This window comes from Gopherus flavomarginatus, chromosome 6 (genome assembly GCF_025201925.1).
Source record: "Gopherus flavomarginatus isolate rGopFla2 chromosome 6, rGopFla2.mat.asm, whole genome shotgun sequence".
NCBI lineage: Eukaryota > Metazoa > Chordata > Testudines > Testudinidae > Gopherus > Gopherus flavomarginatus.
The window spans coordinates 128,627,941-128,646,664 of NC_066622.1; the positions used below are offsets into that span (position 1 = coordinate 128,627,941).

At 41.4% G+C, this 18,724-nt stretch overlaps 1 protein-coding gene across 2 annotated transcripts in view; it reads right to left on the reverse strand.

Annotated features, from left to right (window-relative positions):
* Positions 1 to 18,724, reverse strand: part of CASP7 (caspase 7) — a 35,173-nt gene that overhangs the window by 2,877 nt on the left and 13,572 nt on the right. Inside the window, exons 3-6 of one of the 2 annotated variants that reach the window (XM_050959054.1) lie at positions 7,480 to 7,625; positions 6,153 to 6,281; positions 2,407 to 2,582; positions 863 to 1,001 (exon numbers count right to left, since the gene is read on the reverse strand). In XM_050959054.1, the coding sequence (XP_050815011.1) occupies positions 863 to 1,001; positions 2,407 to 2,582; positions 6,153 to 6,281; positions 7,480 to 7,625 (590 nt within the window). The remainder of the gene's footprint in view (positions 1 to 862; positions 1,002 to 2,406; positions 2,583 to 6,152; positions 6,282 to 7,479; positions 7,626 to 18,724) is intronic. The other variant, XM_050959055.1, reaches the window with a different exon arrangement.

Genomic DNA, 18,724 nt, shown 5'->3' on the forward strand with positions numbered 1-18,724 from the left:
GTGAAATTCTGTGCTGTGCATCTGAGGATATGCTGTGTACTGCAGCCTTACCAGCGCATGCCCACTATGCCAGGACTTGCAAAGGGTCCTCAGAACACAGCCTTTCAGCTGTCTTCCAGACTACCAGTGACAGAGAATTTCCCGCTGACTGCATCTGGAGCTTTCAGTGCCCTCTTTATGATATTCCAGTCCTCTGATCCAGTGTAAATGGGGCAGTTTATGACCTGAGGAGTTTATGATTTGCCCAATGGGGCAGTTTATGACCTGAGGAGTTTATGATTTGCCCAACGTTGCACAGTGTGTCATCAACAAAGCTTGGTCTAGAATTCAGGAGTTATTGATTCTGATGCCCATGTTCAGTCCACTATACATCAGCATGTATTTTAAGGCAACTTATTTCTGTTCCTTTAAAGCAGTTTTCATTGCCAGAACTTCATTTTCAACTGTGTATTCTTTATTCTGTGTACTTTATATTTAACTCCTACCACCACCAAACATCATAGTTTGTATTCCCAGCGCACTACAGATATACAGAATTTTTTTTCTATAATAACACTTTTTGTTAAAAAAGAAAAGTAGAACAACAGAGGTAAGTGAAGTACTGAGAGGCAAAGAAAGCTAGTCTGGCACTTCTATTTATTATCCTTTCCACAATAAAATGGATAAAATGTCACTCAGTAAAATTACAAGAAAATACACTTAAAACCAGCAAATGATTTTGTCCCAAAATATTCAATTTCTTTTACATTTACTTATCCATACGTAGGGGCTGAATTTCTAAAGTTCAGGTGCAAAAATGCATACTTAATTGCCAGTGCATCCAATTGCATATGGGTGTTAGCCTGTCTTTCCCATTACTTACCTGACACTGTGGAATATGCAAGCAGAAAATCTGCTTCTACTGGAATCTTGTATCTGGGATTGGCATCTGTTACCTCTGTGTCATCTGCAAGTCCAGAATCTGTCTGTATCCCATCATCAAATGTAGTTCCTCTACATGCCTGAAAACATGGTAAAGACAAGAAGAGTTTGTCTAAAATGGGAAAACTGGTCATGTTTTAAAAACTGTTGGTTAGGGTGATTTAACTAAAAATTTAAAATAGGACTTTGCACCTAGTATAGACAGGAAAAGTCTTGTTGGAAAATGTATTAGTTGATCATACTGAACCTCAGGGGGAATCTAGGATTGACAACAACTAATGATGTATTTTTAAACATGATATATCCTTATCTACACAAAGTATAAAATCCTCTTTAAAACTGGGTTAGTTAAAATGTGTTCGCTAACATTTTAAACCATGACCAATTTTGCTAGTCTGCTAGTTTATTCGTTTGAGTGGATGATCAATTATGTCTGTAAGTTACACTGCACAGTAACATTTAAATTTCTTATAACAATGAAGTACAAAATTAGATGTTCTCCTTAATACCAAAGTCATTCACTGCCATATCATTGTAGTTCAAGTACTTTACATGTTTAACATTTATACAATTACATATCCCAAATCCCTTCCTTTTCAATATTGTCCTCCCTTCCCCTCTGTCAATCTTCACTTTCCCTTTAGCTATGCAGACAAGCATGTTTCACCTTTTGATGAAAGCTCAACTCTGACTAAAAGCTGTTACCATCTGACGGCTGTTTGGTGGGACTATGTGCGAGGAATTGGCTGTTTGCAATGGGAAACTGTACACATCACAAGTGTCACCGGGACACTCTTGCTGGCAATCTGCAGAGGGACAAGAGTCTGAAATGCCACACTTCTCACCCTGCACAACATGGTTGAGGGCAGATGGTGGAATGGCATAGGGGAACTTTCACTCCTGCTGTCACCCAAAAATGTACATACTAAACAGATAAATAGGGGGCTTCAGTCTCCTGGGCTGTCAACTGGGCACCTTTCACCAGCACAGCTGGTCACTGACAAGTTTCAGTAAAACGTTATTAATTGTATGCATAAATGTAATAATACACTATAATAATTGCATGCACAGATTTCTCCTGAAAGAATGCAATAGTCTATAGGGACAGCCTGTGTTCACAGAAATTTGGACAGCAATGTTATCTATATTTGGGTACAATCTACAATGTGCTCAGCTCTGCCTACACACCCAGAAAGATAATCCTTCCATCTGAAGAGCTTGTATTAGCATCTAGGAAGAGAAGCAACATACAAGAGGTGGGAGGAGAGCGTTACAATGAAAATGTGCACATTATTACACATTTGTATTATATACATGATATATTGTCAAATGCACAACACCTATAGCCAGCTACCCTCCAATTTATGATTTGCTGGTCAAACATCTTTGTAAAATTCAGTAAGTTAACCTACAGAGCCACCATACAGTAGGAAGCCACTGGTAACATTTTTCCTCCCAGCAGTATCTATTTTGTAAGGTTGTTACCTGGATGAAAAATAATTTGGGTTTGCCTATCAGAGTTCTACACTTGTCTCCTCTGAAGAATGTGGTCAGATTCTTGATTTCCATCATTCCATCAGTGCCATAAATGAAGCCATCTTCCCCATGGCTCAAAAAGATACAGGCAAAGCAAGCTGCATCACTGTGGTTCTCATCTGCAGCTGCAAATCAAATAACATTTTTCAGCACAAAGGAAATCACATTAACTTAATCTAAATGAAAGAACTAGAAACAGCACCTCTTTGCAGCACTGGATGTACAGTGGGACTGTGACGGGGTCTGCTTACCCCACACTGGCCCAGACAGGGTTAAGCCCATGGTACTGACAGCGGAAGTCCTCCTTCCCTGGTAAGACTGGGCATGCTCCAAGTGCTCTAGAAGTATAAAGGGAGGCAGACCAGCTCATTCTGGGCTGGAGGCTGCAGGAGAAGGACCTGCCTGGGAAGCTCCTGTGGAGGGCCAGCCACGGTCTCTGACTACACTCGGAATTGAAGCCGTCCACGGCCTGCCTGCAGCCCGGCTACTGGAGGAACCCCTGGAGACAACTGGCGCTGCCGAACACAGAGGACCTGACATCTCACGGGAAAGCCAACACAGACTCTGGTAGGAAGTGACCCACGGAGGGTGACAGAGTGGTACCTCCCACCCAGGGAAACACAGCATGTTTCAGTAGGACTCCCTCGCTGAGTCAGTGGCAAGCTGCTACATCACCGTTAGGGCCCTGGGTTGGGGCCCGGTGGAGTCGGGTGGGCCTGGGCCCCCCTACCAGGGCTGCCTCACCCCAAAAGGGCACCCAAGGGTGGTGCTGTAGACTCTGGCCATTAGGCTGCGCAGCCCGACACACAACAGCACGCTGTAGACTTTGGCCATTAGGCCGCACTGCCGTGCACTGAAAGGCTGCTTCATAGACTGTGACGGATAGGCCACACGGCCCTGACCCTGACCCTAGGGGCATGGACCATCACAGGTATCCTTTATGCAACTCCAACAGGGGAAGCCCAAGATTTGGTGGTGATGGGGGACTTCAACTATCCAGATATATGTTGGGAAAATAACAACGCGGAGCACAGACTATCCAATAAGTTCTTGGACTGCATTGCAGACAACTTTTTATTTCAGAAGCTTGAAAAAGCTACTGGTGGGAAGCTGTTCTAGACTTGATTTTAACAAATAGGGAGGAACTTGTTGAGAATTTGAAAGCAGAAGGCAGCTTGGGTGAAAGTGATCATGAAATCATAGAGTTTGCAATTCTAAGGAAGGGTAGAAGGGAGTACAGCAAAATAGAGACAATGGATTTCAGGAAGGCGGATTTTGGTAAGCTCAGAGAGCTGATAGGTACGGTCCCACGGGAATCAAGACTGAGGGGAAAAACAACAGAGGAGAGCTGGCAGTTTTTCAAAGGGACATTATTAAGGGCCCAAAAGCAAGCTATTCTGCTGGGTAGGAAAGATAGAAAATGTGGCAAAAGACCACCTTGGCTTAACCACGAGATCTTGCATGATCTAAAAAATAAAAAGGAGTCATATAAAAAATGGAAACTAGGATAGATTACAAAGGATGAATATAGGCAAACAACGCAGGAATGCAGGGGCAAGATTAGAAAGACAAAGGCACAAAATGAGCTCAAACTAGCTATGGGAATAAAGGGAAACAAGAAGACTTTTTATCAATACATTAGAAGCAAGAGGAAGACCAAGGACAGGGTAGACCCACTGCTCAGTGAGGAGGGAGAAACAGTAACAGGAAACTTGGAAATGGCAGAGATGCTTAATGACTTCTTTGTTTCGGTCTTCACTGAGAAGTCTGAAGGAATACCTAATATAGTGAATGCTTATGGGAAGGGAGTAGGTTTAGAAGATAAAATAAAAAAAGAACAAGTTAAAAATCACTTAGAAAAGTTAGATGCCTGCAAATCACCAGGGCCTGATGAAATGCATCCTAGAATACTCAAGGAGTTAATAGAGGAGGTATCTGAGCCTCTAGCTATTATCTTTGGAAAATCATGGGAGACGCGAGAGATTCCAGAAGACTGGAAAAGGGCAAATATAGTGCTCATCTATAAAAAGGGAAATAAAAACAACCCAGGAAACTACAGACCAGTTAGTTTAACTTCTGTGCCAGGGAGGATAATGGAGCAAGTAATTAAGGAAATCATCTGCAAACACTTGGAAGGTGGTAAGGTGATAGGGAATAGCCAGCATGGATTTGTAAAGAACAAATCATGTCAAACCAATCTGATAGCTTTCTTTGATAGGATAACAAGTCTTGTGGATAAGGGAGAAGCGGTGGATGTGGTATACTCAGACTTTAGTAAGGCATTTGATACGGTCTCGCATGATATTCTTATCGATAAACTAGGCAAATACAATTTAGATGGGGCTACTATAAGGTGGGTGCATAACTGGCTTGATAACCATACTCACAGAGTAGTTATTAATGGATCCCAATCCTGCTGGAAAGGTATAACAAGTGGGGTTCTGCAGGGGTCTGTTTTGGGACCGGCTCTGTTCAATATCTTCATCAACGACTTAGATGTTGGTATAGAAAGTAAGCTTATTAAGTTTGCAGATGATACCAAACTGGAAGGGATTGCAACTGCTTTGGAGGACAGGGTCATAATTCAAAATGATCTGGACAAATTGGAGAAATGGTCTGAGGTAAACTGGATGAAGTTTAATAAAGACAAATGCAAAGTGCTCCACTTGGGAAGGAACAATCAGTTTCACACATACAGAATGGGAAAAGACTGTCTAGGAAGGAGTACGGCAGAAAGGGATCTAGGGGTTATAGTGGACCGCAAGCTAAATATGAGTCAACAGTGTGATGCTGTTGAAAAAAAAGCAAACGTGATTCTGGGATGCATTAACAGGTGTGTTGTGAGCAAGACACGAGAAGTCATTCTTCCGCTCTACTCTGCGCTGGCTAGGCCTCAACTGGAGTATTGTGTCCAGTTCTGGGCACCGCATTTCAAGAAAGATGTGGAGAAATTGGAGAAGGTCCAGAGAAGAGCAACAAGAATGATTAAAGTTCTTGAGAACATGACCTACGAAGGAAGGCTGAAAGAATTGGGTTTGTTTAGTTTGGAAAAGAGAAGTCTGAGAAGGGACATGATAGCAGTTTTCAGGTACCTAAAAGGGTGTCATCAGGAGAAGGGAGAAAACTTGTTTACCTTAGCCTCTAATGATAGAAGCAATGGGCTTAAACTGCAGCAAGGGAGGTTTAGGTTGGACATTAGGAAAAAGTTCTTAACTGTCAGGGTAGTTAAACACTGGAATAAATTGCCTAAGGAGGTTGTGGAATCTCCATCTCTGGAGATATTTAAGAGTAGGTTAGATAAATGTCTATCAGGGATAGTCTAGACAGTATTTGGTCCTGCCATGAGGGCAGGAGACTGGACTCCATGACCTCTTGAGGTCCCTTCCAGTCCTAGAGTCTATGAATCTATAAGGGACATGGGGATTTTTCAGTGCTACAGGTTGCAGATGAGGGGAGACATAAACCATTTTTGGATAATTGGGAGAGTATCGGGGGAGCAAGGACTGAGCTCTGTACCAGACCCAAGATCCGGGCAGGCAGAGCAACTGGGCATAGGCCACTTTCACAGTTGAGTAAAACAAGAGAATAAAATAGCTCTGAATTAAGGGGAAAAACATGAAAGCTTCAGTCTGTTCTGATACCACGTCTTTTATTATATGGAAAACTACATCAACACAATGAATGTGAACTGTTACCTTGTTTGAGTAATTTCTTCATATCATCACAGCGTCGATCGTTGTATGTAACAACCTCAAATCCTAAGCTTCTAAAACATTTAGAAAGCTCTCCAGCATCTTTATCGGTGCCATTGCGTGTACCCATACCTGGCAGAAAATGAAGAAGAATACAGCTGGCTACACACGAAGCAAAGGAAACAACTTGAATGTTCATAGGTGACTTTCTAGGTTTATAATTTACTGGCTATCTTAGAAAATAATATGGTGATGTGATTTTGAAATAAACACTCAAATAATCCTACTATCTTCAGATCAACCTGCAAGATTTTTGGCTTTCATTTAAAATAATGCAAGGTTCAATGTTAAAATGGGCCTGGGCCTGCAAAGTGCTTCATATCCTCAGCGTCTTGCAGAGTAGGGCCCTGTGGCCTCATCTATCTCTGTTGTGGTTAGGCAGGACAACTCATGTGTACAGCATTCCAAGATAAAAACAATGAGTGTGTGTTGAGAGTCTTAAAAAAAGAACCAACCTTGTTATATTTAAACACAAACAAAGCCACAAACCAGAAAATGCTTTGAAGGCAGAAAAATTGTTGCTAAGGTTTCAACCTTAATTTAGTCCCATGTCCTCAACCTCCCCCCCTTACAGGCCAGAAATCCCCAACAACTCCCATACAAAGAAAGGACATAAGTTCTTTGAGGCAGGCACTTCCATTTACTGTTTGCACAGTGCTTAGGAAAAAGGAGTTCTGATCTGGAGGACGTTGCTAAGCACTACCACAATACAAATATTATATAATATCACCTGCCCTCGTGTGCATTAATAAGGCAATTTGGTTTTGTTCTGTGAAGCTATGACACCCACTCTGTAAGAGGGAGGGGAAATCTCCAGATTGTATTGGGAAGACCTACATACTGCTCAATTTGGATTTTCAGCCTATGACAGCATTGGCCCATATGACAGCTTGGGAAAGTTATAATTCAGGCTGGAGGTCATGGAAAAAGTTCAATTTTTACCAATGTAGCCTGGAAGCAGGGTGCACAGGATAACTTGGTAAAGCAAGCTGGTAAGTTCTTTGAGACATGAACCACATGTCTAGCAAAAGGGGCCTCTTGGCACTGCTGTAGTGGATAAATATTAAACAGGCAAAGTGAGTAGGAAGAGAAATGTTTACAGCAATTTCCCAAGCAAGAAAAAATATTTATCGAAGTTCCATGTCTTAAAAAAAAAAGTGGGGAGGCGTGGGGGAGGGCTTGTTGATCAACTGATGTTAAAGCCATTCTAAAGAACGTTAATGCAGAGAGTGAGCAACAAATTAAAGTATGAGATAAGCACAAGAAATACCTGTTTGGTGCTCAAAATTTTTGTTGTTTATAATAATACATTTGCCAACTTTTTTGTAGTCCATATTATACTTGAATGTTGGGTTAACAATTCGGCACTGGTTACTGACAGGGGCCTCTGGCTGCTGTTCCGGTCCATTCTTCTTTCTTATGTGAGAATAAAACCAGAGGGGATGTTGAATGATAGAAATCACATGCTCTGTAGCCCCTTATTTTATTCCAGAATCGCTGCCACACCACCGTTTTTCCATCTTCTTTTACCTACAGAGTCCTCTATATTCTAGCTAGACCCGTAAAGATCATCTCATATTTCTGCATAAAAAATTCTGACCCCGAGCAATTCTGGGGCCCTATGCAGCCCCCCTGCGGGGGGGGGGGGGAGGGGCAGGCCTCTGTTGGGGAGGGAGGGAGCAGGGGGGCTGGCCGGCCCCAGGCCTCTGCAGGGGGTGGGATTGGCTTGGGGGGTAGGGAGGGAACCAGCCCCCAGCACTCACCAGTGGTGTGGCTGGGGCCAGGTTGCTGCACTTCCCAAAGCTGGTGAGTGCAGTCCCGGCCCTGCTGCACTCCTTGGGGGGTGGAAAGAAGCGGGGCTGGGACGGGGAAGGGATGGAGCAGGGCGGAGGCCCTGGGAAGAGCCGGAGCAGGGGTTGGAGCAGCACATAGCTGCGCAGGGCATCAGGAAATTTGGTGCCTCAAATTTCCTGGTGCCCTACGCAGCTGTGTACTTTGCATATGGGTAAGGACGGCCCTGCCTGCATGTCACAATCATCATCCTTTAGTTTGGAAGTCCAGTTGGAACTACAATCTGGCAGCCTATGGTCCTGGTCACAACCTACCAGCCTACTTCACTACAAACAGTTCCAGGAAGAAATGATTGGGATTTCTTTGGAGCTATCCACTGCTGCTCCCCAAAATCAGCCAGAGGGTTTTGAGCTGACCTCATGACCAGGCAGAAGCTGGTAGACTGACCCAACAGGCCCCTTTGCTCTACAAGCCCTGGGAATAAGAACACAGGCTGAAAATATTCCCACTCCTAAAAGTAACATACGACCTAGTGACATATGTAAACTTTGTCTGCCAATGAAGTATCAAATACCTATTATAGAAAGTGAATGTGACTTCGATTTTTGGTTTGAACACCTGTATCTTTAACCTGACCTAGTGCACCACACCTGGGAACAGCACTCTTTTTATGATTTTTTTTTATAATACAACAAAATTTTAGAAAGATAAAAATACACTTCTTTCATGTAATTACATACTGTACTTCCTCCTGCGTAATGAGAGACTTCAAGTGCATTAGAGTCAAAAGGACCTTTTCTAGAGAGAGGGGACAGGAAGATTACTCAGAGTTTTTACTGTAAGTGAAGTTTTAAAACAAACAAAACCATGTCAGTAATGTTGTTCCTCTAGCTAATTTTAGGTGGGAGAAGTGTACGGGAAGTTAGTTGCTAGTTCAGTTAGTTAGTTGCTATTTTACTATAGGTAGAGACAATAGGGCCTGATCAGTCTGCTGGCAGGGCCCTGGCAGTAGGCATCTGGTGCTGGCAAAGGTCTCCTGCACAGGGACTGCAGCAATGCAAACTACCTATAGCTTCTGCTATGCTTATAAAACAAAAGTCAGACGATAACAGTCCACAAAGAGCCTGATTTCACCCCCTCTGAAGCCAATGGGAGTCTTTCCAGTGACTTCAATGAACTCTAGATCATATGCAACATCTGAATTGATGGTCAGGGCGGGGTTTATCTCTTGGGTTTATCTAGTCCAGTATCCTGTCTGCAACAGTGTCTGATGCTGGATGCTCCAGAGGAAGGCATATCTCCTGTCCTCAACACAAGTAACAATAGAACACTACATTACAGGGAGAAATTTCCTTTTAATACAAGTGGATGATGGGCCTATATCCTTGCAATTTTAGCTTAATTAACCTAACTACTATTCACCCACGAAAGCTCATGCTCCAAAACGTCTGTTAGTCTATAAGGTGCCACAGGACTCTTTGCTGCTCTAACTACTATTGCTATTCTTAATCCTGTATCAAAGCCATTGTAGAAAATTGCTAAGCTATTTGCCTCAACCATATCCTGCAGCAGTGAGAGCTCAAGTTGATCAACTGTCTATAAAAAATGGATTTTCTTTCCCCCCCAATTTAAAAATTGTTGCCTTTCAGCTTTGAGTACCCTCTTGCTTTACTACTAGGAACAGGATAAGCAAGAGACCAGGCTGCTCTTCTCAATGCTATTTGTCATTTTTATAAGCAAAATCTTTTCCATTTTTAAATGGTTGTCTTTTAACTTCAAGGTTCTTCTTGTTCTGCTGATAAGTGCCAAAGTAAATAGGTGCACGTAGGAGGTGCTCTCTGCACCATTCATTATGGTACTGTACTTCCATCAAATTTCCTCTTACTCTTTCCTTAGATTACCAAGGCTCCTGAATAGTCTCTAGTTATGGGGACTCTCAAAAGCATTTAATATTAAACTTTCTGGTAGTCAGCCATTTACCTACTTGATACTCAGACTGTTTGTGGGCTTTGGAAGCAATCAGAACACTCAAGGCAATTATTCAACTTTGCCCTAAGTGGAGGTTACAGAAAGAGTTATCCACATTTAGCTCCATAATACAGTACTATTAAATTTGACTTTCAAGGAGGGCTTCAATTTTTATTTTATTCTGAAATTATCTTTCCCGTCTGTAATCTGATCCTGCAGTAATACACAAGATCTGGCAAAGATGCACGGAAAGGGAATTTCAAAATAAGAACAGAGCAGTTAAAAATTCATATCCAGGTAAATGCACAGTATACAGCTTCCTCAACCCATAATGGTTTCAGGCTTATGCAACTTTCGGTTTTGGCAGGAAAAATATTTTAACTGGTTTCCTAAATGAGCAAGCTGTCATAGTATTCCTTCTCAGATCTGAACCTTAGAGTTCAGAAAATGAGATACTAGCACCTGAATCCTCTAAGCTTAATTACCAGCTTAGATCTGATAGCACTGCCACCACCCAAAAATATAGTGTTTTGGGGCACTCTGACCTCCCCAACCTTCCCTGGGGACCCCAAGAACCCAGATCCCTTGGGTTCTTAAAACAAGGAGAAATAAACCATTCCCCCACCTTTCCCCCTCCCAGAATTTCCCTCCATGGGCTATCCTGAGAGATACTGATCCAACCTCTAAATCACCATACAGAGAAGCATCTCCCTTCCCTTCCACAAAGAGGCAAACAGATTCAAGGAAAACAGAGAGAGATTCTATCTCTCCCCCTCCCGTCTCCCCCACCCATCCTGGTGAGTTATCCCAATCCCCTGGAATAAAACAAGGGAGACAAGAAAAAAAAATATCAATCAGGTTCTCTGAAAAACAATCTTTTAATAAAAGAAAGGAAAAAGTAAAGAATTATCTCTGTAACTTCAAGATGTAAATATTACAGGGTCCTATAGCTTACAGACACCAGAAAGAGACTTTCCCCCCAGTATCAATACAAATCAAAATATTCCCAGCAACTACACATATAAAAGTTAACCAGCCAGATCCACAATTGCAAATAGAGTAAAACAATCAAAAAGCCTAAACCGCCTGTTTTTACTTACTATTTGAAAAGAAACAGAGAGCCTGTAGTAATGTCTGGTCTCTCTCAGACCCTCCGAGAGAAGAACACACAACGGATAAAGAACACACACAAAAGCTTCCCTCCACCTAAATTTAAAAGTATCTTGTCTTCTGATTGGTCTTCTGGTCAGGTGTCCAGTTCCCTGCTTGTAACCCTTTACAGGTACAAGAGACATTAACCCTTAACCATCTGTTTATGATACAAGCATTGTTGCTACACGCAATACAACATCCTCAAGTGGCATCAGCACACAATTATTGTTAATTTACAGGATGCACCCATCCCATGAACATTCCTCGACACACTTTCCCACGGCATCCAGTAACCCATTGTCTTTCCAACTGCATATAAAAACCTGTACTCTTCCGCAAACCCAGTTTTATAGTCCCCGTCAAATATTTTAGCTGATCCCTATCATAGTGTGAGATCTTTTCCAGGCATGCAAGAATCTATTCTATTTCTCTGTTGTTCCTGTGTGACATGTAAGGCACGGTTCTGAGAAGAGAGCAGGACCTACAAGTTCTGTTGACTTCAATGGAAACTGCAGGGACGAGACAGCCACTCAGTACCTCTCAGGATCAGACCCACGGTGCACTTACTGGCAGTCAACAAAGTAATTCTAGCAAATTTCTCCTGGTAATGGTCCAAGTCAATACCTGACAAATCACTAAGGAAGCAAACTTGTGGTGTATGTACACATTGGATCTTCAACCCAGATAGCACGCAATCTGTTATTTGACTCCAACTTTTGGATCACCTTATGTCTCCACATGCCCAAATGGCAAATACAAATTGCCATACTGGACTTGATCAATGGTCTTTCTAGCAACAGAAGATAAAACTTACTGTCTGAGAGAGCCCAATACCAGATATATAAGAAAAAGATAGAAGGAAAATGCGCATAATGGACAATTATATCAGAATTTGTCCATAGGGGAAGTTCCTACCTAAAACTAGTAAGTAAGAAGTTGGTTTATGACTGGAAGCATGAAGCTTTATAAATGTATAAACATTTTTATCCTTTAACTTGTTTAACTGAGGATGTTCTCACTAGCCATATATCTTTTTTTGTTGTTTGTTTTACCTAACCTCCCTGGTCATAATAATTTATTGCATCAGGCATTTGGCAGATTAATTATCAGTTGTGTAAATATGCATTTCTTTTTACTACTTTTATATAGTTTGGCTGTCAATTTCAATGGATGTCCCTTCATTTTTCTATTGCAAAAAAGATTGACTAGGAACACTCAGTTTCAGTTTCTATTTTTCATATTGCATCATTGAAATCCAAAATCTCCAATTTCCTCATTTTTTTTTAATTCAACTTTGTCTGGATTAAAAGATCAATGGTATTTTACGGTTGTGGTCTCTCAGCTTTCACATCTAAATTATGCCAAAACTCTTCTGTGTTGCGCCACTATTGGTCACCCTCCATTGGTCAGTCAGCCCAGTCCCACACTTAGACAGGAATATTACTGTGCCTCTCTGTCCTTTCAGGCACTGAGCTCCTCCTCCTCCTTTTGGTCAGATCAAGAGTCCAGCAAAGTTGAATTCCCCTTTGGCAACATCAGTTTGTCCACAGAATGAAAACCAGAATGTGCACACTAAGTCCCGGCTTAGGCTTGACAGTAATATCGTGTCTGAGAGTCCTACCTTACAAAGGCTGGACTTACTCTCTGTCTACCCTGGGATAATGATTACTATTTTTGAAATGAGCGCAACGTTGATAAAAAAAAATTAGTATTTCTGCTTGCCTGTCTCATCCTATTCACCACCCTGTTGCTGAACTTTGTGACGCTAGAGATTCACGGAGAGGACATAAAGCTTCATCTTGCTTCACTGTGGATCAAATTCTTACTCCAGTGAGTAAAGACCTGAGGATTTGAGCCCATGAGTTTAAACCGCTAGAAAACATTTTTACCATTTAATAAACATGTTTAAAGACTGCTTTTAAGGGGAAAAAGCTCTTTTGCTGAGAATGGAGTCTCTCAGCATTACTGTCTTCTCTTCATGTTGGAGGGCTTCTTTCCTTGGGAGCTCACTCCTCCCTTCCCCCACTTCCACTGCACTACATTTACCATTCTCAGAATCCACAAGATGTGCAATAAGCTCAGTGCATGGACTGTTAACCCCCTTGAGTGCTCTAGTCTTTCCTTTTGTAACCTCAGCTCAGGATCATCATACTGTAGGCTTGATTCTACAAGCCCTCTGTACATTGAACTCCAGTTGACTTTGTGGGAGCTCCATGCATGTAAGACATCAGATCAGATTCTGTAACTGTAGCCGTGTATATCTCCACAAAAGATATTGCCGTCTCAACATGATTATCAGACTGGACCCAATGAGTGGTAGACCTTATCAATAAGGATAGACATCCAGCACATTGCAAAAGAGATTTAACTCTGCAGCTTCCATTGTGCCTGAGAGGCCAGAATCTGTAATAGCACTTTGTTCAGGTAAGCAAGGCCACTTCTTGGAAAAGCAACATAAACCAGGAAATTCTGGAGCAAGAAGAGACGATTATTGCAGGAAGAAAATGTGATCTCACCCACACAACCTGTAGCTAAACCAATCCCATTACTGCTGCTGAAAGTTAGCAAGGATTAAAAAAAGTCTGACAATGATTCATTTCCATTTGGGATCTTTTGAAAACCATGCGCTTCTTTCCCTTGTGAGGAATAGACTCAATGGTGATTTATATATAAAGGAAACATCATCTCTGCCTGGAAGAAAATAGTCAGTCTGGCTATACAGAGAAATAGGAGAATAAAGACAAAATTACGAATAGCAAGGTTCCACTCTTGTGTGAATTTTTTTTAAAGGGGAAATTGGATGCCCTTAATCAAAAATGAATTGTAAAGTGACACTATGCAGTAAACTATACTTTGGTTTTGAAAGCAAGGAGGAGGCTTAGAAAGTCCCCTCCCCCTACAAGCTTAGGGGCTTTTGGGGATTTATTGATGGATGGAGGGAGGGGAAGGAATGCCACCCAGCTCTGCTCTGTTCCCAGCCCAGCCTCAGCCCAACTCTGCTCTCATTCCGTCTCCACTCCAGGAAAGTTCCTCGTCTAGTCCCAGCTCCTCCCTCATCCCCCGTTCTGCCTCCAGTTCTGCTTTCAGCCACTGCTGAGACAACTGTGCAGTAATGGGGGAGTGGGGGGGCGTGGACAGATTCCATTACTAGTAAGGGGGTGGGGGCATGACAGGAGAAGTTGGGCACCACTGCCTTAATATGCTTTGCAAGGACAGTCATTCATTTGTATGACTGATCATAAAATTCTATTGAAGAGAATTTATTGCCTGTTTCAGAAACTGAAGACTTCTATTTACAGAGTATAAACTATCCTATACTTCTGATCATAATTATCTCATGCTCCTAAGCGTCAGAAGCCAGTTCTGCTATGGCTCATTCAGTCTTTGCCTTTCTACTAAGAGCCAGCAAGGGATGGATGAATAGTAGTGATGTGATGCTGACATCTATCTACCAACTACTAATCTATGTTTGAGAATTGTGACGGTGCACTCCATATGATGTTATGAAAATACGCTAATGAGTGTGAAAATAACGTAACTGGAATATGTTTCATGCAAAAGGTCTCTTGTAAGGTATCATTAAAAAGCTTACAATCTACTGAGTGTGTTCATCCTATTTGTATAAATGTACCACTCTTGTATCTGAAATAAGGAATATGAAATATAACTCTGAAGTCCTATTGTAATTATGCAAAGTGTGGGCCATTAATGGTGGTTTGGAATCTTGATGGCTCCCATTAACCAGGACAATTGGTTGTAAATGGCTCTGTTTACCTGTAAGTCTTCCTGTATACCTGTGTGCTGGCAAGCGGGTAATGAAGTCCAACAGTGACATGTGATCATGTCACCTGAACTGGAATCCATCTTTAACCTGGTGCTTTTCCATTTAGAAGAAGGGGTGGGAACCCAGAGAGGGACAAAGGATTCCTGCCTTGTGCAAAAGATATATAAGGGGGTGGAAGAGAACAAAGGGGGCTGCAGTCCTGAGAAATCCCCTAGCTACCACCTGAGCTGGAAAAGGACTGTACCAGGAGAAAGGATTGGGCCCAGACTAGAAGACAGCTAGTCTGTCAAAGAAGCTTATTGGAACATCTGAGGGTGAAATTTACCTGAATTTAGTTTTCTACTGTATTAGGATTAGACTTGCATGTTTTATTTTATCTTGTTTGGTAATTTACTTTGTTCTGTCTTTTATTACTTGGAACCACTTAAATCTTACTCTGGGTTAATAAATAAGTGATTTTATTAAATACAGAAAGTAAGTATTAATATCTGGGGGGGCAAACATCTATGCATCTCTCTATCAATGTTACAGAGGGTGAACAATTTATGAGTAAAATGGATTTATTTGGGGTTTGGACCCTATTGGGAGCTGCGTATCTGAGTGTTGGAGACAGGAGCACTTCTTAAGCTGTTTTCAGTTAAGGCTGTAGCTTGTGGGGGACATGGTTCAGACTTGGATCTGTGTTTGCAGCAGGCAAACGTGTCTGGCTCAAACAAGACAAGATACTGAAGTCTCAAGCTGGCAGGGAAAATGGGCTCAGAGGTAGTCCCAGCACATGAAGTGGCAGTCCCAAAGGGGGTTTCTGTCACCCAACCCATCACATCTTAGCCTTTCTACTAAGAGCCAGCAAGGGATGGATGAATAATAGTGATGTGATGCTGACATCTAACTACTAATCTGTGTTTGAGAATATTGCCCATTATGTCACAATATTGTAAGTTGGATGGGTGAGCCGGAAAGAGTATTAGTTTAAAATCTCAACAGAACCTTGTAAGGACTTTGGAGCTTTCCTCAGCATGGAAAATGTGTTGCTCTATGCCTCTGAAGTGGTCTGGAGGATATGTTCATTATCAAAGCACTGCTAAAAATAGCTGTCTCTGGTATCATATTTGTTTTTAAGCATCAACTTAAGTGATATAATTTTTGTGGTCAGTTTCCATTTGTTGCGTTCTTCTGACCATGCTTTGGTTTGTTATTATAGGATTTTCATGACATTCCTACGTTCTACTCAAGATTCACTCCTAACCGCTCTCTTTTACTCCTTCCTCCTCTTCAGACTTCCTAATCTATCGAACACCCCCAGTTACCCTTCTCTCTCCTATTTCTGTACTGGAAGCCTATCTGCAATAAAAGGCACAAGCCACTCATTTGTACCTGGCTGGTACTTTTTAGGTTATAAATTCTTTGAAGAAAAGACTTTGTTCTTTGATACATCTACTTGAGTAAAGTGGCACGTACACTCAGAGCAGCCTACAAATAATAGATAACTATGCTGTCCCCTTTCCCCCTGAACTCTGTATTAGGTGGGCAGAGAAATACCCTTTTTGGAGTAGAAGGAACATGCCAATGCTTGAATGTCCACATGCCCAGTATTTTATTTGTGCAAAGAATCTTTTATGTTACTAGTCTTTGAACAGAAAGGATATATTAGGTGGGTTAAGGAGTAGGCATATTTGGTGAGTGCCTTCCCCAACTACACGGGCTGAAACAGACTTGAACACCAGATTTTAAAATTGGCGTTGGGATTGGCAATGAAGTTTGTGCATAAAGTATTCAGGGTCAGGCTCTTCATGTAAGAAGTCAAGACACTAGCATGTGGAACTGAAATCACTATAACTGCTAGTTATAGAAAGGCAGGATGGTACTGTGGACAAGACATTGGATTGGGAATTGGGAGCTTGGGGTTAATTCCCATCTCTGCTATTGAGTCACTATGTTCTTGACAATTCACCTCAGCTCTCCATTTCTCAGGTTTCTCATCTGTAAAATGGGGCTGAATCTTAACTTCCTCTCAAGTGCTTTGAAGAATGCTATGTAAGCCCTAAGTATTATTACTCTGCTGAAATGTAGAACTGTAAACATTTACAAAATCTAATCATTGTTCCATCTTGTTTAACAGAGGTCAGTCTTTACCGTCATACCACTTTAGAAAATGGTTGAAAGAAAAACTGGCCAGTAGTTTAACAATTCAAGTAACCAACCCCTGATGACAAAGAAACAATTAACCTTTAAAAACACAGGGAAGATAAATGGAATTCAAACAAATGTTTTACACTACCAATTTGCCAAGGGCAACCTGCTTATTTGCCTGAATTAACAGAAATTACTATCAGCTTTGAATGATTTTCACTTACAACATAATCAACCCTGGAAGACTTCTAAACCATGCTTTAGAAAAATTCTCTGAGAAAGTGAGGGGACTTTCAAATATTACCATAAGAATCTTTTCACCAGAACAGAGAAACCCTTCCTTCAGGAGAGAAGAGAAAGGGGCATGTAGGTCCTGATTGGAGCTCAGTGAATAATTATTTGATTGGGTGGCTGAAGTGAAGAATCTGGGGGGAAAAAAAAACCAAAAACCCCACCCAAAAACTCCTTTACAGTTGAATCAAAACTGATTTTTTTTGTTTTTCCTCACTGAAATCAACCAAAAACTGTTTTAGGTCAAAGTAAACATTTTGTTCAATCTGAAATACTATTTTCCATTTGGTTTCATTGTATCTTTGGGTGGTTTTACACTTTCTACATTTTTAAAAAAACAAATTAGCTTAATGTCTAAATGTTGTTTGAAGGAAATTAAAAATGTTTTGTTTCAAAAATGACAAACTGTTTAGATTTTTTCTTCTTTTTTTTCATGTTTTATTTGGCCTAAATTATTAGCTGAATTAACACAAATTCTCAGATAGTTTAATTCAACCAAAAAATACAATTTTGGGGTGAATATACTAATTGCCAAAAAATCTCTCAGCTCTAGTCCTGACAACACTGTGCATTTGAATTCCTCTCCAAGCATCTGGCAACTATTAAGATTGACACAGACATTGCAAGGGGATGCTTTGTATAAGAGATTCTGAACTCAAGAACAGCAAGTCAGAGCAATACTGTACCACATAAAAGGAGTTCTGAATAAATTATTCCTGATGACGAAATGTATGTGTGTTTAAAAAAAATATTTAATGATGGTGAAAAGTCCCAAACTGATAATATCAGAGTTCAAAATGAACATTTATCAACAAAAAGTAAGGCACAGGCAGTGCCCCACTTCTTTGCAAGCTACTTCACCAGTGTGCCTTAATTTTGAGTGTCAACTTTGGGAAGGGGAGAGAGAAGAGGGCAAGTGTACTTCAGGCTTAAGCCCCAAAATGGCAAACACTGATGCAAGTGCTTAACTTTACTATTGTGGGGGACCCACTGAAATCAAAGGGGCTATTTGTGACCGTAAAGTTAGGCTTGTGCATAAGAGTCTGCAGGATTAGCCATAGTGACCATTCAGTTCGCAGTTTCTTTGCTAAGACTGACAATCAGTTCCAGTGGCATTTTTTAGGAAAACTTTGGAACTATACTGCGACTAACTCACTGCACAAAGGCCACTTAAAAGTTTTCAAAGGAAGTTACTTTCTGCTACCCACCTAGACTGAATTAAAAGAGGGAGTTATGCAACAAAGGGCCTAGATGGCTTAGGCCCTGATCCTGCAAACTGCTCCACAAAGGCTTCCCCCATATGCAAAGCCACTGAAGTCAATGGCTCTCTGTGGAATGGAAGGGTCTGCCAAGTATAGCTGTTTCCAGGATCAAAAACTTAATGTGTAACTTCTGGCAT